At 40.9% G+C, this 22655-nt stretch overlaps 1 protein-coding gene across 1 annotated transcript; it reads right to left on the reverse strand.

Moving 5' to 3' along the window:
• Positions 1-1351: 1351 nt before the first annotated feature.
• On the reverse strand, positions 1352-22380 carry cdh16 (cadherin 16, KSP-cadherin). Its single transcript, XM_053866211.1, has 17 exons — positions 22336-22380; positions 22155-22253; positions 20659-20793; positions 20273-20402; positions 19918-20076; positions 17829-18025; positions 13502-13627; positions 11960-12110; positions 11410-11622; positions 10567-10643; positions 6851-7042; positions 5171-5412; positions 4965-5095; positions 4069-4308; positions 2149-2265; positions 1523-1639; positions 1352-1446 (listed from the first exon to the last, which is right to left on the reverse strand). The coding sequence occupies exons 1-17, from the start codon at positions 22378-22380 to the stop codon at positions 1352-1354; spliced, it is 2466 nt and encodes an 821-aa protein (XP_053722186.1).
• Between the last annotated feature and the right edge of the window lie 275 nt (positions 22381-22655).

The following is a 22655-nucleotide window of genomic DNA, read 5'->3' on the forward strand; positions in this document are numbered from 1 at the left end:
ACGGGTGGCTGTGTTACACAAACTGACTGTACATTTGTTGTATTTCTGAACAGCATTAACATAATAGCATTTTTCCCCTCCATGATATTCCTATTCTCATGATAACTTGTTTTCTATTCAATTCTCTCTGATACAAAAGGAAAAAAATAGAATAGAAATACACACCAGGGCTCCTTCAAGATTCTCCTTTTAGAAATGTTTCCTTCAGCAGTTTTAACGAGGAGTACTGTGGAAATTTAGCCTCAGATGTACAGAATGTTGTGTGGAAAGTCAAATGTTAAATCTCTGATATCTCAAAATAGTCTCATAATAGCCACGGCAGTTGGGAAACTCCTCACAGAGGGAGAGGGAGTGTTTGGAAAAACACTCCAGAGTGCTGGTAAATGACCGACGGAAAATCAGCGGCCACTTGGGAAACACAAGCTTCACCCTGCTTCATGTTTTAAACCTGTCAATATGGGGGGGAATGGTATCTTTTCCCAAGCTCCTGACAGTGATTGGAAACTTCACCTTTACTTGATTCAGTGACCTTTCCCCTGGAGCTGACCGTCACAGTCAACATCATACCGTAACGCACAAGGCACCTAAAAAAAACCATAACGCTTGATCTTGTGTCATGATTGAAGTTTTTTTTTCCATCTCCCTCAGGGTCCTCTGCATCCGTGGCTATAAATAGACTCATAAATGGGTGGATGCGTAGGCTAGCCTCACAATTTTCCACATATTGAGTCACTAGACATTGACATGGTCCAGAAGAGGAAGACTGTCGTAGTATCAGGAGGAACCAGGCTTTTTTTCTCTTTATAAATCCCATTGGAGGAGAAAATAATTGTGTGAAATTGTGTGAAAATCCAAATCCAAATGAAAAATCAAATTGTATCTCTCTGGTTGTACGTTACCAGTACTACGCCACTCACAGTTCCGCATTATATATAGCAACACATTGTTCTGTGATAGGCATCTGGGTCAGTCGTTCATCACAGGAATAAAAGCAGAAAATAAAAAAGGCTGCTTAAGGTAGCGGCTACTAGTGGAGACTGATTTTGGTCCCGGCGCCATGAAAAGAGTCCGGTTGCAAAGAAGCTGTAAAGAAGACAAGGCAAGCAATCGTTTTGTTCTTTTTGGTCCAGTTTATTTGTTGAATAATGGGAAGTTAATCATAGGTTATCATTAATTCAACTGCAGATGGACAAGAACTACAGGTAAATGTTGAAATCCTTTGGAACTGCCGTGACGTGATGTCTAAGCACATTGTAGTCTCAGCTTTGACATGAACTGCTGGTTAATCGCCTACTCTAAAAAGTACAGATGATATTTCACATAAAAAGAAGGAAGACTTTGAAAATGTGATTTAAACTGAATATTTTTGAGGAAGCTCTTCTTTATTTTTATCCAGATCTTCTCGGTTTTGACACAAGTCCACAAACACCAAAGTAACCATCAGACCTGAGAACACAGAAACAAAAAACAAGTCTCAATCAGTCCGTGTCATTTTTGCTGGAGTTGAAATTCAAAATCCTACCGATGAAAGCAAAAGTGCCGAGCAGAATGCACAGAGCAGATTTGATAGTTGGCATGCCCTTCAGAGGCTCCACGGGCACTTTGCAGTTTCCTCGGGCGTTGCACGGACACACGGTCACTACAAGAGGAACAGACAACTCTCTCAGATACTAGACATGTTTTCATTTGGAGGAAGCCGTGGGGTGGTTGCTCCTTTCGTTCCGACAAACCAAACCTTCTGCACGCTGGAGTGGAAACACCCGAATTCGGCGACAGCATTTCAAATCAATTTTCACTTGCTGTTTAACTCCTTAGGAGTGAGAATGAGTTAGCAAAGCAGTAGCTAGATATAAACGCAGGGTATTGACTCCAACTGCTGAGCGGCTACTAGCACTTGAATGTGTGTAGAGTAGATGGTGTATAACCAAGATCTAACTCGCTAATGTACTTGTTTTATCCATATTGACTTTTATTTAAACTCAACTTTTCAATGTTTATTTTGCCAACAACTAAATTGAACCTCATGTGTCTGCACAGATATTTATCTCAGCATGTTGAATGGTGCAGAGCAGACAGGACAGGATAAACACTCTCACACACAGCTAGATATATATCGATTGTTCCTAGTCCTTGTTGCGCTCACATTACCTGGCAGGTTGATGAAGGTGCTTCTGGGAGGTGAGCTGCTGTCAGAGATGGTGAAGGGCACGGTGTATACCTCGGGCGGCAGGTCTGGGATGTTGAGGGAGAGGTTGGTGTGTGTATCTGCAACACAGATATGTCGATTGTGACCAGAGCGATTCTACTTTATCTAAGAAACCCCAGCGTTAACTTGAGACCCAAACTATGCTGGAGTTCATGTTTCTGTGGGTCATGCTCCTTGACATAATGGCTTCAGCTCCAACACTACTGTGCGGCATCAGCGACCCTCCATTTATCCAGAGGACAAACACACCCATTACTTATTGCAGTGTCAAAAGCGTCCTCTCCATTTGACAGCATAAAATAAATACACAGAATGAAACGCCTTGCTTGCCACAGGAGCCTGAATGGCTCAGCCACATCTCTACCACTGTTCTTGCAAATACCAAAAAGGTGTTATCATAGCAACCATGAATGTCAGTGACCAAGTGCAAAGCATTGTGGGACATTCCTCTTTTAGCCTCCATTAGCTGGCAGCAGCCCAGCCGTGACGCCAAAGAAATTGCGTCGAAGATGTAATTACAGCTGAGCTCAATCAATAGCAACAGGACTGGTGGAGTGGAGGGGGGGGCTGAAAAACACTTGAGAGGAACATGATTGAGGCTGTGAATAATTTAGTGACGTCAACACAGAGAGGTGTTTGTATAAATCGGTGAATAAGGTCTTTCTAGCGGCGGTGAAAAGGCAGTCCGAACCACATGAAATACTGGAGTTTGTTTGACAAGTTTACTCTAGAGTCTGTCTCTAAACGTCTGCTTGTTTCCGACAGTTCAATGTCACTGAAATTTTTTTTTAAATAGTCCAAAAGTCACCCAAGAAAACCTCTAACATGAATTCATTTTCATGGATCTGGTTTTGTAGGAAAACTGACAAGCTGGTCAATGGAAGAACATGGGTCTTCAGGGGCTGAGCCTCTTCCACTGCAGCCTACCTTGATCATCCCCCTGAATCACACCTGTCTGCTTCATGTCTCCATTTAGCACAATTATTCAGTTTCTTCCTCTCCACTTCTTACTAGCTGCCTCCAACTTTTCTAAAGCATTCTCTGACCACTTGTCTCCTCTCCACATTTCCAAACCATCTGAGTCTGGCCTGTCCAATGTTCTGTCCAAACTGACGTCTTATAAAACTTCATGTCACAGATCACACCTGAAAGCTCTCTCCATCCACTCCAGCCTGCCTGCATCCTCTTCTTCACCTCTCTGTCCATTACTTTAGATTACCGAACCTAAATACTAAAACTGTTTTCACTCCCTCCACTGCTTGAATCTTTGCTGTTCCTCCTGTCTGCATCTCATTAACACACATTTTATCATGGCTCGACTGACCTTCATTCCTCTTCTCTCAGAGTCTTCTCTATCACCTCTTTACTCTCACTACAACTCACTATATCATCAACAACCATCATTGCCCATGGAGACTCTCCCTAACGTCGACTGTCACTTCACACTTCAGTAATTTCTCATGGTCACCACACACATCCTGCACCACTATGCAAGTTATAATTTCCAGTCAGATTTCCTTTAAAGTTACATGTGTTTGTAACATGCTAAATAAATAGCTGATTTTATTGGTAGCTATTAGTTAAAATAAAATGCTTCAAATGTGCTTATTTTCGATGTGTTTTTCATATTGAAAAACACATTCATTTGGTGCCATTTTATTCTCAGGAATTTCACACATTTGCCATCTAAGTCAAGAAAATATCAAGGTGGTTTTGAGCCTCAGACTGGTTTTGAATGCTACAACCCAACAGGGTCATATGGATGCTAATATGTTCCATTTAGCTGGGAAATAATGGCTCGACCACGTAAAATTACTGTTACATAGATGAAAACATTTACTTTTAATTGTCGTATTCCTCACCATTGATGGGTGTCAGCTTCCAGTTGCGGCGCACAGTAGCATCACTGCGAAGAGAAAAGTTCAGTCGGCCTCCATGTTGCGGTCCATCACTGTCACGTGAGGCCAGCACCAGCGCTTGGTCCTCCCAGCGAGGGGTGCACAGGTACTTCCAGGAGTAGTCCCCAACCAGGACTGGGCTGTTGTCATTCACATCCAGTATCTGGACCGTCACCAGTGTGGAGGCTGATAATGATGCATTTCCTGAGGGTTCAGAAAGTTGTCACATCATCTCCCGCTTTATTCCTTGATACAGTATGTTTTATTAATCTCAGTTGCTGTGATGATAATTCATGTTTCCTGTTCCTTTCCACTTCACTCCATTCCAGTATTGTAAATATTTTTCCTATATCCTTTCTCTGCAGTTTCAACCATGTTTCTATCCCCCATCTGTATAAAGTCAATGGTTGTGGCTACTACTGTTCGCTCCACTGCTGCTCGACTGACATGAATCTTTTTTTTCTTGAACGCTTGGAAACACATAGACTCTCAGGGGCCCAAACCTCAAGGTTCCTGTTCGCTGGTGACGCTGGTCTAGTGCAGCAGCTGATCCTGCTGATGTAAATATTCACTCCTGCATCCTGTAACTTCCTGTTTGGTCTTGACATGATGGTGTTAGTTTGAACCTTGCCCCTGAATACTATTATCACATTCTAACCCTATTTTGGTTAATATGTGTTCCTGGGGTAAGATTAAAGATTTGATAGTGTTTAACCTAGGTTTCCTAACAGGTGCTTGGTGAGATATTGTATACTCTTAGTAGGTTTTGGTGGTGATCTGAATGATGTTTGTACATGGTTGGTGGACTGTCTTTCCGCATTTATAAATATGAATGGTGGAAAATAATGAATTGATCTTACGTCCATCCACAGCCAGGACCTCCATGGTGTAAGTGCTGTTCTCCTCTCGGTCCAAAGCCTGAACAGTCTTCAGCTCTCCAGAGTATTTTCCAATGGAAAAGTACTTCTTCGTATCACCCTGAAGAGAATACCTGTGCCCAAAAGAAAACATTGCAGCACAAGAAAGGAAACCTGATCCCGCTGTGGATTACTGTGCTTCACTTTACCTAATTGGGTGGGAGTCGGGGTCGTAACCTCGGATGGTCGCGATCACGCGGCCGGGTTCTTCACCCTCTCTGACCGTCACCTCGTAATGGCTTTGGGACAGTATCGGACCTTCATTGACGTCGTCAACATAGATAGACACGGTCGCAGTGGACGCTGGTCCGTAACGGCCGGCAACAAGCGCCACCGGGTTGTGAGCGCTGATCACAAGGATGTACTCGCTTTCACGCTCAAAGTCAAGCGCCTAAAGGGGGACCACAAGTTAGGGCTCAACATTTCCAGCTCCATGTTCTTGATCTCACAACATCGATTCCATGAGTTTCTTCAAAAACAATGTCAATGTAGAGCCAGATGTTTGGCTTGTATGGCAGAGGTTTGTGGTTGGCTGGTCTTAGCTGTGCACTGAGGGGCAAAAGTGATGTTTGTCCCTGTTGTTGATTTAGCTATATTGATATCTAGAATGTACATGTCCTGACATAGATACACTATATTGTCCAGCCCTGCTACAAGCGTAAACAGCAACATCCTAGAAACAAATATGATGTTCCAGAACAGTTAACACTGCACAGAAGCGGTGACATCATGCACGTCTGTTGCCATGGAGAACAATCATTCGTCCTGTGCGCAAGAACTGATGCGTCAATCTGGTTAGTATTTATCAGCACATCAGATGGCCTCCAGCCAGACATCAGAGCACAAAATGCAGAGAAACGTGGTCAACTTCTGTACTGAATGACATTTCTCTGACTGTGTTTTCTCTGGAATCAACCAAAGGTCCGTAACTGAATTATGACATTGACATACAATAGGAGGTAGTCGCCATTTGAAAAGTACTAACTAAAAGCTGTGATCGGTCGAGCTGTTGGTTTATGTTGAAAAAAAAATCTCATTTTTAAATAAAATGGTGACGAATGTCAATCTAGTTTTGGTGGAATAACCTAACTAGTGTACATGGTTCTATTGTTCTGTCTAGCTTTGGTTGTCACACGTCACGCAGTGAGGCTGCGGTCAGACCACTTCCACCGCACTGTGCTGCCTCAAGTTGATGTCATCCATAGAAAGACATGATGACTGAGGTGTGCACTCACACCTATATTTGTCAAACAGGACCAAACTGCAAGAATATTTTCCTCCAACAGCTTTCATATCCAAATGAAATCATGCTCAATTAAAGCATTAACATGAGTAAGTGTACCGCCACAAAACCACTAATGGAGCCTTGTTCATTCATCCTCTTGAACAAATGATTCAGCTGTGACGTCAAGTCTGCTGTCTCCTTCAATCCTAATTCGATTGCTTTGTGCCTTCTCCCAGTTCATCATACATTTACCCTCATTTGCCGACACGGCCCTGTGTGGCAAACCGCCATTAGCGTTTGCACACATTGACTGTTTTTTTACAGCGGCTGCGAGCAGTGCGTAATTTCTAATAATGAGTCGTGGTGGCTTCACGCACTGACAGGATGGCGATTTGTTCAAGTCTAGTCGGAGCTAAATCGTGATGAGCCTCCAATGGAGGACAAAAAAAGAGACGCTGCGGCTCCTCCAGGTGCTCTTGAAACAAAGTTTGATATAAATATGTTTATTGGATTTGGTTCAATAGTTTCAGCTGACTCTCACTTTAACTTGTCACTCAGCAATGAAAAGTAATGTGTACATGTCTTTTGTGCCTTGTATTCATACCTTTGCTAGTACAAGTGAGACCTCGTTGGTCTGGCGGTCGGTCAGCAGAGCAAAGGCGTCCTCTTCGTTGCCAGACTCCAAGCGGTAGTTAACCAGCCAGCTGTCACCCCCGCGAACATCTGCATCCCCTGCTGTCACAGATGCCACAGTGGTGCCCACGGAAGCGTCCTCCAGGATGTGAAATGGTCCATACTAATTTGTCGAAAAGTGGGAGACAAAATTAGATTTTTTAAAAATACCATTTCCCCCTGAACAGATTACATAACAGCTTAACAGTTTCTTTCTCATTCTATAGTGGTTAGAAAGCAGATAATAAGACTGAGTGTATGTATATATGTAAGAAGTCAGTCAGTATGCCTTCATATAAGCATGATGTTTCCCCCCGTAATCCTGTCTGACACTTATTTGCTTCAAGGTTGTCCAGCGTACCAATGGCAAAACGTCTCTCTCCTACTGTGACTTTCAGGTCTTTGTCTGTAAAGCATCACTAGTGTTTTTCGTTGTAGCATTACTGTCTAATATCTGATCACTACTAATATCCCTGAAAACATTTTTGAACCATTGTGAATGTGCCAACTTCGAATCTGTCAATCATACCAACTATATTGAATAGATATGCATCTCGCTGCACTGAAACCTAGACAGACTCAGAGATTCAGTAGAAGCCCACATAATAAACATATATTTTTTGTTGTGTAAAATTTATGACTGGGAGTTTAACATATTCATTTTCGATCAACCAATTACAGCAGCTCTTCAACCAATTATTAATCAATGCAAATAACAGATCGATGGTGAAAAAAATGTGGGAATATTTTTTAATGCACCAATTCCAGATGTTCCACCACATTATAAAATGTGATATCATAACCAACGCAAATGAGAATTTTTTAGAAACAAGATTATCTGTCCAGATGCAACTAAAATGAGATAATTCTTGTATGAAATAAAAAAAAATAATCGATCATGAATTACTGGATAAACCTGTAATTAATTAGTTATATTTATTTTACAATTGGGCTCCATCCTTATAAATAAAATATACTGTATTTAAAAACATTTAGAGTTTAAAACATGATGTTGAGCTTTAAATCTCTCAGATTCTTGCCACAGTATCATAGATAGAGATAGAGCTGTCACAGGGTTATTGCTGAGTAAATAGGTTGATTCCAATACGCTAATAGTTATATTTCAGTCTTTTAAATGTGATATAAAACTTTAGAAATGCAGAATTGACCTTGGCTGAAAATTCAATTAAATATTTCCTTTGAAATACAAACAAAAAACAAGATAATGTAGTTATATTTATAATGACATTGGCGGTTACATGTGGACAATGGACTGTAGTTTAATGGGCCTAATTCAGATATTGCATCTGATGTATTTTCATTTCATCTTCACGACAGTCATCTCATATATGCTGCTATGATTTTCTTAGAATAAACTCAACTTCAGAAATCAGCCAAAACTCAATTATTAGCATGTAAACATACCGATAAGTGGCATGACTTAAGTGTGCGCTTCACCTTCATCTGCTTTCGTGTTAGCTGACCTTCATTCACACCTCTCACTACAGAAAGCATTCCACTCACTGATGTCCACTGGTGAGGCAGCCTTGCTTCTGATCTTCCCGCTCCATCCACCGGGTCACTGGACCCTGCACTGTCACCACTCGCCTCCCACCTACGCCCTATCCACACACCGCCCATGGAAAAAGCAGCTCCACTTAGGTGTGACCTACTCAAGAGCTTTTTCCACCCCAGTGTTTGTGTGCGTCTGTGCTGGCATTTATCTAGCCAGTGTCCAGAACCATCAGAAAGAGCATCGTTGAACACATCCATGTGTGAAATAACGGCAGATACAAGTGAGTAATTAATGCCAGCAGCACTCCCAAGCCTCACGACTTCACACTTTTGTATTAAAAGAGCCACTAGTGGGTGGAAGCAAAGGGATTTTCTGTTGCTAGTTATTTTTAGCTCATTTATCTCTTATACCAGCAGAAGCTCAGGGAAGGATTCCACCACTCTCACTCTGCCTGTCAGAACTTTGAGAAGTCCTTTGTTGTAGCTGTCAGAGGGGGCGCCTCAAACTTCAAAGTTATTCAAGTAAATTATGGAATTTAAACACTAACACCGCTGATAATAACAACGGCAATAAGACCCAAAGCATTGAATCAAGCCTGTATCCACGATTCATGATGGCCTGTTTCAAAAGATAAAGGATGTAATCCTCAAAGCAAAGTACTGCGTAAGGTGGGCACCGAGCACTGTGACCCAATTCCATGAGTAGTTCCATGTGACTGATCAGTAAATCTCTGCTTTTGCAGAACTTAAAAAAACACTTTGTCACTATGTGATGTTTAACTTGTTGAGTTGGTGTTTTTGAAAAATAAAAATAAAAATAAAAATAAAAATAAAAATAAAAATAAAAATAAAAATAAAAATAAAAATAAAAATGAAGCATGTAAGGATTTATTCCAGTAAAAAATAAAACAAATAAAGTTACAGTTGACACATTCCCCAGATGTTATTAAAGAAATATTTATAATAATGTGAATAAATTATCATTTAGTCATATTCTATTGTCGAAACTATTATACAAACTGTCAGTCCTTTTTCTTGTATGATGACAAACTTTTTCACAATTCTCTCTCCTAAAATGGTTGTTTTTCATTGCCTTATTGAAAATTTCACTAACACTAATGCTACCGTTTTAGAATTTGTTGATGGTCCCTAACTGATGCCGGGTTGTAGCATTAGCACTACCTGTGCGAGTGTATCAGTGAACCCTAATCGGGGACGGGGAAGTGGACGCCACCGCCAATAGCGGAGCGGAGGTTTGTCCAATACCCAACTATTTTCACCGCGGTGTTTCACAGAGGCGCCAGCGCAGCGTGAAACCTGCATGTGTTGATGTGAACCAAGGCAGACGACCGCGTCAGAGAACATATGAGGACCACTCCATCTAATAAAATACACACAGATCCAGAGACTCAGAGTCGGCCAGTGTCATTATCAAATATTTCCTGTATTAAAAATTAGTTTAAAACTATGACCGTGAACCAAAGTCCACCACACTCTACACAACGCAGCGAGTGAGCCGCGTGTTCAGCGAATTTATCGTAAGATGCACAATTGTCATCGTGGAGATTATGTTTGTTGGTACATCATGTACGATAAGTTATTGACCCTTCCTACTGTATACTGATCATACACCCTTGTCATACCGATCATCATCCTTTAGCACATCCATGAACCTCATTGGTTGTCCGTCTCGTCTCCTTTTACCTGGTTCCTCTATTGCAAACATTCTTTGTTCATCATAACCACTAACAACTTCCTTTTTACTTACTTTGCCCAAAACTTCCTTTTTACTGACTCTGCTGTTTTTATTGATGAACCAGGCCTTCATTTGCCATGCATGCAATACTCGCATCTGGAGCTACAGCATGGTCTCGCTCAGAGTCAAGCGGAAAATATTTTCCAAATTAATTTTAATCAAACCACCGATCCAACTTTAACAATAGCAGAGTGGTGTCACTCTGAGCCTGAGATTAGGGGGTAGTGTGGAATTAGGTTCCAGTCTGGAAAATTAGATCAGTGTCAAGCCTGGTGGAGAGCTTCAGCAGTCTGAGCCAGTGTGTCGTCTTCCACGCTTCTCTTCGGCCGAGACTTGAGTTTGATTGTAAACACAAGCATCTTATGGTAAAGTCGTACCTCGTATTGGGAGAACACTGGTGGGTTGTTGTTCTCGTCTTGCACAGTCACAACCACGGTGCAGGAGCTGTTGAGACCTGAGAAATCATCACAGCTTGTCAGTGACTCAGGGTCTGCCCATCGTGTAAACAGAGAGGGACACAAAGTATCTTGTCCTCGATCGACCACTCACGGCTCAGTCATGCAGTATACGCAACACTCAGAGATCGCCCGAGTGACTGTGCTCGCTCTGAGCATGGCAGACGTCAGTGTTGCAGCTTCCTATCAAGCTTTATTTATTTTACCAAAGCAGATATGGCTCCTTCGCCAGTTTAGATTAACACAAGCCAAGCTTTGGAATAGGGTTTGGATTGTTGCCGCTTTCATTAGTTTCTGATGTACACATTTCACAATTACAACAAACAAACAATTGTGTTGTTCTACTTGAGACCAGTCTTAAGACCACATTTTCAAGGTCATGGTGGTCTTGGAGTGCACTGTGTTTACACTCAATCTCATCTTGGTCTCGGCTGGACTCAGATGCTGTGATCTTTCTATTTGCGTCAGAGACTGGAGGGGGGGGCTTTAACAGCAAGCTAGCTGTGAATAGATCAAAAACTTCATTACAACTTTCAGGGCTTTTTGGAAATGGGTTAACTAAGAAGGGTTATGATATAGGCTAATGTGTTCTGAATTCAGTTTGGTCTCGGTCTTGAACTTCTTCTTGGGTGTTCGGTGGGCTGGCATGGACCAATTCATACAGAATACATTCATCTGACATTCCTTGTCAGTTGTTCAGAACAAGTGTTTCCTGTGTCGACAGAGACCCTACTTCTTCTCATCAAAGTAAATGCAAAACATCACCCTTAGCATCCTCAGCAGCAATGGTGAGGGTGTACTGTGGTGCCGTTCCCTCCATGCTGTCTGCTTGGACCGAGATAACCCCCGAGTCTCTGTCCACCCTGAACAGAGCACGTGGAGTCTCTGGGATTTGGCCGACGAGGCGGTAGAAGATGCGAACATTGTCAGTTTTGGGATCGTCGTTGTCAGCAGCCTGCACAGTCAGGATTTCAGTGCCTGAGGGAAGGAATAAGAATAGAGTGGAATATCTTTATTGTTTGGATGCAATTCAATTACAGTGAGACGGAGTTTGCATTTTGCCAACAGATGAAAAAAGAGGTAAAAATAGAACAACAAATGAGATAACATACCAATTATATGACAATAGAGCACGGTCTAGTATTGAGCAGACCTCAGAGGGGAATAATACTCGAATCAGCACGGCACAAGTGACGTGGCAGAGTCCAAACAAACTATTTCTTTCAGTGATCTATGCTGCTTTTCACTGCTGAAACTGTCTCCGATTCGTGCAGAACTTTCGTGGTGTTGTACATTCATTAGAGTTCTCTGTTACCTCGAGGGGCCAGCTCCTTGACCACAGTGTGATACTGCGCCTGTGGAAAAGTGGGCCGATTATCGTTGGCGTCCCCGACCATCACCCTCAGCTCCACAGGTTTGGCAATCTCTCTACCGTCCGGGCGCTCCACCAGAATATTGACAAGGAACTGGCAAAGCAAAGAAGCATTGAATCTTTGAATTTCCAAATAACACAGCGCCACATACCGTACACTTGAAACATCTGCTTTTCTATAACCGCTACTCAGTGATAATGACCTCCCTGCCTGCGCCTGTAAGTTCCGAATTCAAGACACATCGCATTTGTCATCTCAACAGCTTATGCGTTGCTGGGTAACAGGGACTGCAGATGCAGGAGTTCAAAAGAATCCCAAGATGTTTGCGGGTTAAAGTAGAAATACAAGCTTCTGGTTCTCACGTAGAAACCCACGAGAGGAAGGAGGCCGGAGGCCTCCACAGATTTAGACCGCAAAGAGCTACTTTTTTCACATATTCATCATAGTTTATTTCATTATAGTCCTGTGCTATCTTCGCGCACACACACACACACACTCAAAATATCACGACATCTAGCCTCCCGGCTGATTTTCGCTCCACAACCAAATAATGCAGGAGCTCAAATACTCTGGAGCTCAATCCACACAGTATCTCCTGGCTCATTGGTTTACTTTAAAAATGGGGATGGACCACGACTACTCTTCCACATCCAACACCACATTTTTGAGGATCGGGTGATACCTTTCCATTTGTGTCTCATAATGTAGTTTCTAATGTTAATGCTGACACCTAACTGTGTTGGTGTTATTTAAACATAAAGCCTTTAACTGCGCTAGTAAATGCAGCAGACCCTGCATCATTTAAGAATTTGAAATAAAAGTATAACTTGGTGCAAATATTTGAATAATTAAACAAAAACACCAAGCTGCACCAAGGAAGATCGAAACAACATTGCAGCATGCTGCAGCATGTAAGCGAAACTGAGGATATTTGGAGTATATTTTGGTGTCATCGATAATGTTGACAACAAAAATTTGTCGATGTCAAAATCTGTGCGTTATGTATAAACACTCACGTCATTATTTTAATATACTTGTTTAAAAAATGTACAGTTTCGGAGTATCACAGTAAGCAACTTTTGGTTAAACAGAAATTCAAAACAGGTCCAAACCTGGGTAACCGCCATTAGTCGACAAATCGAAAAAAATCATAGATTTATGGTCAAGCACACTTGTACTTGACAACAGGTCAAGTGCTAAATAAAATTGTTGACAAAAGAGACAAAACTCTCCTGAACCATTTGTCATTAAACAATGATAATAAAAGGAAAAACATCAGAACTATATTAACAAAATGCAAGAATAATTCTGAATTTTCTGCAATATAAAACTTGTTTATGGATAAACTTTGAACACGTTCCACGCACTCATCCCGCGGGACCTGGCAGCTCCAGCTCCTTTATTACGACTCTTTTAAACAGAGGGTATAAACACAGATGTATATTATTAGGTGCTGGGGATATTTAGTTGGTGAGCAGTCAGACCTGGTCTTGGGTCTCGCGGTCCAGTGGTGCGTTGAGATAAATGACGCCTTCTCTGGTGACGGTAAAAAGCATCTCTGGAAACTCCCCCGCCAGGTTGTACGCTGCCTGACTTCCACTCCAAGTGACCTACACAAACACATGTAAAAACAATATAAAAAAGACAGGCAATTCTTTGATCTTTTAGTGTTTACTACACTGTTGCTATGGAGCTGAAGATGGACAACAATTCCCAAACACGGATGAGTGCTGAGCCTGCACGTATAAGCAGAAAGTTAAAACATCGGTTTGTTTAGATGATAAGGAGCCAAGCACATGCTCTGACAATGATGTGGTACTGAGAGCTCAGCCAAGAGTAACGATGCAGGCTGAGAGGGATTTTCCACTCTGCTTTATGGCCCCTGAGAGTGGGCTGTGCAGCGGAGCTGAAAGGTCCGGAGGAGCCGTCAAACAGCACCCAACAAGGAGAGGAGCTAAGACGCATTTGAACACGTGTATCTCCTGAAGTAACTGTCACACTTTCTACTTTTGTTTTGGAAAGAGCTGCTCAGAGACGCAGAGCTTTTGTGTACATGGAGTCACTTCACACAGTTGGCTCCACCACAGTTTAACGTGTTCTAGAGCCCAAAGCTTTTATCTGACGCTGACTGCTAGATGTTTGCTGTACCTCTGTAAGACAGATATCAGAGCATGTTCAACAACCTGTCTTTTTTTTCTTTGACTATTTACTTTTACTATCATTTATTTAATATTCTAGTATTTATTGAATATATAATATTTAAGTCTGCTGATGAAGCCTAAATATATTTGTTAAACAACAGAAATTATAATATTCATGATAATTATACAAATGATTATTTTGTTTTGTGAGTACAAAAAAATCAAGTTAGTGAAATTAGTTCACTGAAAGGATAAAGCAGATGGTTAAAGTGAGCAGCTCAAACAGGAGGTGTCCCGTGTGAGAGGGGTCAGAGACGATCCTGCCAGTCCCCTTCTCTGCAGAATGGGTCATTAACTGCACTCTGAGCCGGTCCGCATCAGTAACGGTGGGGTCCCACACAGCGATGGTGGGGTCCGCAGTGGTGGAGTAGAACTGCAACATCATCACTCAAGGGAGGCGGAATTTCCTTATTTGACACAGGAAGCACATCCGCTTCAGGGCCTTCTTCTTGACAAGACCAGTGTTCATCTTCCACCTCAGGTTTCCGGTGAAGGAGGGACCCAGTAGACGGATAAACACTGCAACGTCAACCCTGGAGCCACTGAGGTTGAGTGGGTTGGGAAGGAATGGAGCCCTGCAGAGGTCCACTAAGATCATCCCTCCACTGTGTTCTGAGCCTCATATGGTTTTAAGAATTGTGCTCGAAAACAATTTTCAAAATTCCAATTTAAATTTGTAAGATCAGACTGCATATTTATTGATAATTCAATTAATATTAATATGTAACCGTACACATTAATTATAATTATATTAATTGTAAATATGTATTCTCATATCATTTAGTTTATGTTTGTCACTTTTTTTCTTCTACTTTCTTTTTCTTCCACTGAGATTGTTCACTGTTGAGCGTCACAGCTGCATGTAACCAACTAATAACTTCAGCGGGTGAGCTGTAAATCACCACTGACTCCAGCAACAAGAAACAGTCATCAAGTACCCAACTTCAGAGGAAAGATCTTAACCCTGTAGGATGTTTACTTCATTCGGGTTGGGCTGTATGGACATCATACAACTTTGGAGCTTGGACTCACCTCACTGTAAGAGGTATTACTCAACTTATTATTATTTATTTCATTGGTTGTATTTCGTAAATCATCTGCACTTGGGTTTCGCTCGGTCGGAATCATATTGACCAATTCTAATAGACTGGCATCATAAAGTTGAAATCATGTTAAAGATCTGAACTTGGACAACTTCCTTAACTGCACAAACACCCTGACACTATATCTCATTTTATAAAGGGTTGCTTTGTTACCAAGGAGGAAAGTGCCAAACTCAAAATATCATTGAAGTGTTTTATTTTCAATTAAGTTTTATGTCTGGCCTGTGCACAGCTCACTTAAAAGCATATCCAGTACATGTTATGAAATGTATTGTGGAAAATAAACATCAACAGTGAACCCTCCGTTATCTTGAGGCTGTTGAGGAGATACATTCTACCAGCGAGTCCTTGAACATGACTATCTTTATGTGTCATCCGCAGCGGTGAGTCCCACCTCCTACTCGGCCCAGCTGTGCCGTCAGTCCATGTGGGCGATAGAGAGGCTTCCCTCAAGTAAACACCATTTTAGGATTTAGAAATGATTTGAGATGTAACTAGGAAATGAATCTCGGAGGTTCATCGACCCCCAATTCACCCATTCCACAGGTGCTTTATGAAAATTCCTATTTGTTTTGGTGTTAAAAGGAATTTTGAATCTTGTATTTCTAATGACAACACAGGAAAGATCAAATTGATCTTCAGTTTTAAATCCACACAATTTCAGTGGGTGCTACGAGCTGTTGGAGCAGCAGAGACAAGAAGCAGTGGGCGAGTGTGGAGGCGGTGGGAAAGAGAGGGAGGGGGAGGCAGTGTGATGGCCAGAGAAAGTCTAAGGACACATTCACCACATTTCGTTAATTGCATAATTTATCTTTAAAAGCCTCTTTGTTTGAATGCTGGCAAAAAGCATGGATTTAATCTCCAAGGATAAGAGCTGCAAGTGCTTTCTTTTCATGCTGGTTACTAAGCGTCTGAAGCGTTCGCAGGATATTAATAGGTTTGAAATTATGTATCCATTTTTTAAAAAAAATTATGAAGCTAATACTCAGAAATCAAAGTGAATGAACTCTTCTGGATTAATGGTGTTCATTGATTTAAAGATTTTACAAGTGCTTACAGAAGCAAGACTAGTTTCACATAGTCAAAAACGACTTCTGTAGAACACCCTGCTCACATTTCTACTGACCTGATGAACAACTTAACTAACCCTGATACCAGACAATGACAAAGCTATTTAGTAAGCTGGTTATTATGAATGAATTTCCCTGTGATGTTTCTTTTTCATTGAAGCAGAATTTAGTGATCAAAACATAACAATTACCCATACGTTTCTTTACACAACAAAAGGTATTTGGCTTTGTAAACCACTATTGCTTAAGTGGGAAACGTCAAATGTGTTTGAACTTCAGGAACAGTAAGTACAGTCTTTTTTAATATTGTGATCTTGTGAAAATTACACCTGTATCAGTAAATAGCAAACATGACATGCATGCAATAAAGTTTCGACACATAGTACAAATAAATGAGTACTCCAGTGTAATGCGAGGATGTTACTGATCTGGTGAGTGTGGAGTCTGGACGTAGTCTTGCCGACAATTGCTGTGATTCGTCATCAAAGCCACAAGCCAAAAGTTATCTGGGGGACGGGTGGGACTAAAGGTAGAGGAGAGTCAACATTGCGCTTCATCTACTGTGGTAGTATATCAAAACCAAACAAGATTTGGACGCCACTGTCTCTGGGTCCATCAGATCCTTCAGAGGAGCTTGCTTGAGTCGTGAATTCTTACAGTCTGTTCCATTTCCCTGTGTCGTTGATCATTTTTTACTTCTATGCATATGCATATGCATATGTCACTGTAAAATCTGGGCTCTGATTGGTTAACTCGACTTGCTGAGTTCTGGTTTTCCATTAGCATTTGGTACACTGACATTTTTTTGTCTGTTTTAGTAAATTGAATCCAAAGATTTTGATATTTTTTTCAATCTGTTTTAAGTCACAGCACTTGGTTCATTGAAAGTCACATCACCAAAGGAACCTGGGCCAAAGCACAATTGGCCTTAATCTAAAGTCCTGTAGAAAATGCCTTTTAATGTGTGAAAACTACTGACACTCTCTATCTCCAGACAAACTACGTGAATTTGGATCATTCCCCACGGCACAGTAGTTGAAAAACATAGCTGTAGCACACACGAAACAGAAGATGGCTGAAATGAAAGTCCGGCTCTCCTCCTCTGCTTTTTTTTTTTTTTTTTTTTACACCAGACATCATGTGTCATTCCTCATGTTTTCTCTCTTCCTCCCGCACATTCCCTCCCACAAGTGATGATCAATTAGGCCTCATTACACACACCTGTGCCCTTGGAACCACTTCGGTCTGACAGCAAACCTCACAATTAATATGTCCAAACATAAACCTGACATATGGCTCGCCATCCTCCTGTGTGTGGGTTTCAGTGTTCATTCATTCGACAGTAGTAATTTAGTAATTCTAGACTGCAAGTTAATGCCTTTTTACAGTTCAGATGGGTAACTGGTCCACATTAAAAGCTTTCATCAAAGGCCTCACCTCAGAAATCCGGATGGGATAGGGTCCAGGGAGGTTCTCCTGCAGTCTCACGGGGTCAGGAGATGCCCACGTGTTTCCGGTCACCTCCACAGTAACAAGTCCAGTTGTGAAAAAAGCATTTGCCCTCCCAGCCATGTCCTTAACCATCACGGAGAGTTTGTAGCGACCACACATCTCTGGGTCCAGAGTCGAGGATCCTGGTTGAGAAAGTGATTCCTTAGGCATCATCATAAGAAGGAGTTGATTTGATCATGACACAGGTTGCTTTGCTAATATTGTTTTTTTTTTTTTTTTGACTACAGCTCCTTTACATGCTCTCTGAAAAACATACATTGACATTTGTCCAAAGATTAAACAGTTAAGTTCAGTCCACATCAGCGGTAGCAACCCTCACACGACATGAAAGTCACCCAACCGCTGCCAAGTTGAAACAAAGAGTGAAAACCACAGGTCCAGAAATAGGTCCGACATTCTTCACCGCATCGTGTCTGTGCCATTGTAATCACTCATCTCTTTGTTGCAGCTTGTTTGAGTGAAATTATGAGCATTATGCGTTTCCTGGAGATCTAATAAATGAGTTTACCTGGCCCTGAAGAACAAAATGGATTTTTTTTTACTAAGATGATGACAATTTGTTTCCAAGACTATTCATCGTCAACTTCAACAGCTTCTCTTTTTTGGCCAGGTTGCCCAGGTAACCATCTCTTTCACTTGCCTTGATAAAAGGATCAATAGAGAAAGCTTTGCCAGGATTAACGTACTGTTGCAGATGAGCTGCTAAGATCCCTATTTGCTCATACTAAATTATGTGTATCTCTAAGGGAAGAACTACAGTGTTGTGCGTTTTACTAGAATAGCTTGTTCAAATCTAATACCATGGCAACTGTCTCTGTGCATTAATACATAGACGCAGAGAGTTCAAGTGTTGTTACACACTCAATTCAATTCACTACTCTCAGATGTGCATAATAACACACCCTGCTGAACATTGCTAGATCAGTTAGTGCACGAGTCTCCAGGTGGTACAGGTTTTTGTTCCAACCAGTCTAGCTCACATTGTCTGAAGACTGTCATCAGTTGATCTTCAGTCTCGTGCTGCTTGTTTCAGCTGACACCTGATAGAAAATACCTTCCTACTGGGTCCCTTTGAAGACTGTGTTGAAGACCCCTGAGTTAGTATATGGTTATAGGGGTGGTGGACCCTGTGAGTAGGGATGGCCCCAGCATTACATTGCTATAATGAATATCAAACACAGAAATGCCTCAGGAATGGTACACTTTCAAGGCTTCTTCATTCCTTCGTCATATACTATGAGTGTTTCTACCCAAGTAAGTACAGACTTGCTGGAGCTGAAACTCACGATGTTCATTGTTCTGGGCAGCTCTTGTTCTACTTTTGGACTCAACTTATTAGGTCGAGTCTCTGTGCACCATCAGTCCAAATTCCTTTACAATAAAACCATATGTTGAATAATATGAAAATGTCAACCAAAAAAAAAAAATATATATATATATAATCTGCAGCACCCTGGACACATGCTGTCATTCGCTAGCAAGTCCTCAGATGAATTTTTATGCCACTCTGTGATTACATAACATATTGTTAAAATATATGCAAATGATTATGGAAAACAAGTGAAATCACTTAAATAATTCATTATTTTATTATTCATTTTTTAAAATTATTTTTGTATTTGGGTGGGATTCAGGTTCTACTCAATGTTAACCTTAAATTTGTACTGCAATCTCTCCATCAAAAAAAATCAGATTTCTGCTAAACACTCTGGACTTGGTGTTTCAGCTTTCACACTTTCTACATTTTTTGTATTCACTTCCATGAGCAAAAGGAAGCATAGAAAAAATAAACAAAAAAATCACCTTCTACACTCAAATTGCATTAAAAATGCTCTGCATTTGAGAGCGAGTTGACATTAAATGGATTATTGGAGGTGACATACTGTGTCTGAGCAAACCTGCTGGCCTTTATAGACTTCAAAGGTACTGATTCTCATCCCTGCTGCTTCCGTCTTTCAGAGCTCCTATAGCCAGTCGAATGCATTATTGTATGTTTTACATCATATTTGCTGACCTTCTTCAGTGAGGGAAACTTCTCCTGTTATGGAGTCGATACAGAACATCTGACTGGAGGGGATTCTCGGTGTTTGCTCCATCAGGCTGAATCGCAGCTCAGCGTGAGGAGTGTTGCGGTCGTCTCGATCCACAGCCTCCACCCGCATGAATGGAATCCCTGAATGATGTACAGGAGGTGGAGCATAGAGCATCTACATCTTTGCATCCAGAATAATTGAGTAAATAGAGTGTTTGATGTCAAATGGTGTTTAGCATGGACATTGCAATTGAAATAAACTTTTGATATTAATGAGTTTTTTCAGCCTCATTCACCAGTTGCGTTTTTTAAAACGATAAAATGAATGTTCTCAAACCTTTCAGGAGTCCAAGTTGCACGCTTCCTCTCATGCTCTCCTCGATGAAGGAGGGCACGTTGTCATTCTTGTCGATGACACACACTTCGACCGTGAAGCTCTGACGCTGCGCCGATGTCTTGAAGGAAACCTGCCAGACAGTGTGTCCATTAAGTCTTTGTGCTACAGATCAATAAGGTCAGCTTTATAAGAAAAAAAAAATTATTATCTTAAATCGCTAATCTATAATCTTAAATTATCTTAAAATCTTGCTTCATTTTAAAGTTAATATCATAAAATTAAATCAAGTAGCTACTTCATTTATTCAGTTCACTTCACCAACTGATGTGAATTATTTTTGTATGAACCAGGAAACATCAGTGATGGAGTTCAGCATACTTCATTACCTTAAGAGAGTAAGATGGCTGCTTCTCTCTGTCCAAAGGCTTTGAAGCATAAAGAAATTGGGCATCTACACCGAAGATTCCCTCGTCATCTCCTGTTACGACCAGGTCACTATAATTCACTTGCAGACTGGGAAGCTGTGGAAAAGACAATAACTCACTATGGTTCTGGGCCTTCATTCCATCATCAGTCAACACTGAGACCCTGAGCAGGAGAGTTGCCTCCACTTTCTGAGGAGACTGAGGTCATTTGGCGTGGGCAAATAACCTTACTTGGGACATTATATGACACTGGAGGCTTCTGTGGTGTTCTTTGGCTCCGGGTGCAGGAGAAGTGGTATGAAGTCCATCTCATCGTCATTATTATAATGTAAGTACCTAAATCATATTGCAGCATTTGTTCTCTTTTTGCCCTGCAGTTAGCGATGATACTGTGACAGAGTTGTTGTGAGCAGTATTGTATGTTTTAGTAATTATTATTATTATTGTGTTATTACTATTATTTTATAATGATACTATAATACTGTAGTAAAACGTTATTAGCCCGTGTTACTGACATTGAGAGAAAAATGACGAAGCAGAACTGAACGAAAAAAAGCAGTGTACATTAAGCTGCCACATGGTTTTAAGTGTTAAATGCAGATTTGTGACATATTTCGACAAAAAAAGAACCCACACTGAGTGATGAGCAAGATGGGCTTTATAAGGGCTCCATTTATAGTCTGAAAATGACGACAGCGTTTCATTCATCCTCGACCTTCAGTGCGGGCAAACAGGAGAAGAAAAGCCTTTCACTTTGTTCCTTTTGTAAAAGCACAGCCAGCACAAACCACTGTGTTGAGTTTCTTCACCACTTGTTTCTTTCAAGCCTGTTTCTTCAATGCATATAGACCACTCATTCATTCACCCATCCATTCATCCATCAGTCCAGCCACCTCCAATTCACTAGCACAAAGATTTTTGTCTTCTTAGTTCATTAGACCCTGGTTCCACCGGCCACAGTTTTAGGTCAGTTTCTGTTGGTTTCTTTCCAAAATATATTTACAATTGTGTACAATATAGTTTATGGTCTCATTAGGTTTGTAAATAATTTGAATCATTTGAATTTTCAGGGACACAGAGATGTTTTTTGTACTTAAATAAATAAATAAACCTAACAATGATTTCTTTATCTTGTTTCAATGGGGAAAGTAGTTTCATCGGTTTGCAAATTACAAACTTTTTGGACTAGTTTTCCACCATGTCAGCCCTTAATGAATCCACCTAGTTTAATAAAAAAAACAATATGCTTCATTGATTTTTTTTTAAAAGCAAATTATTTCATTAAATAATAACGCTTTCAAGACATACTAAGCACAATAAGTAAAAAAAACAGAATACTTATACTTATATTCTGAAATTTCGGCAAAAGGCTTTGGCATACACATTATTATACAACATTTGAAGTGATGGCTAGTGTAGATATCTTGCAGCTAGTAAATATGGATTCATTGTCCTACCTTGGCCAAATACCATGGAAATATTCCGTCATAGTTTTCCGGTACGCCAATTTTGACATTTTCCCCGCAACATGGCGCACAACCGACAAATATCACCCACTGTGGAGGGAAACAAAAGATGATCCAACTCAGTCCACCAGAAGTGCACATATTTTGAAAACATTCTTAGTTGTTTTCTTACAGTGAGGAAGGTAATGAATGCTTGTGTCGCCAGACTTTCTGCCATGCTTGCGTGTGATGATTCTGCAAATATCCACCATTAGAAAAACATAACACTGTCAAGGTGCTCATTTCTTTTTGGTTAAAAATCCTCAGCTTGTGTCGAAGCCAATGTGAATTCACTATGGATTCAAACCTAATATTACGTGATAAGTAAAAACAGAGAATTCCGTTCCGTTCCGCATTCAAAGTTGAAGCATCGATGTAGCACACATAACTATATTCAGTCCATAAAGATAATTCCTGCATCATTTCAAATGCAAACTTGTCTTACCTTGGAGA

This window comes from Synchiropus splendidus, chromosome 5 (genome assembly GCF_027744825.2).
Source record: "Synchiropus splendidus isolate RoL2022-P1 chromosome 5, RoL_Sspl_1.0, whole genome shotgun sequence".
In the NCBI taxonomy this organism is placed as follows: Eukaryota; Metazoa; Chordata; class Actinopteri; order Syngnathiformes; family Callionymidae; genus Synchiropus; species Synchiropus splendidus.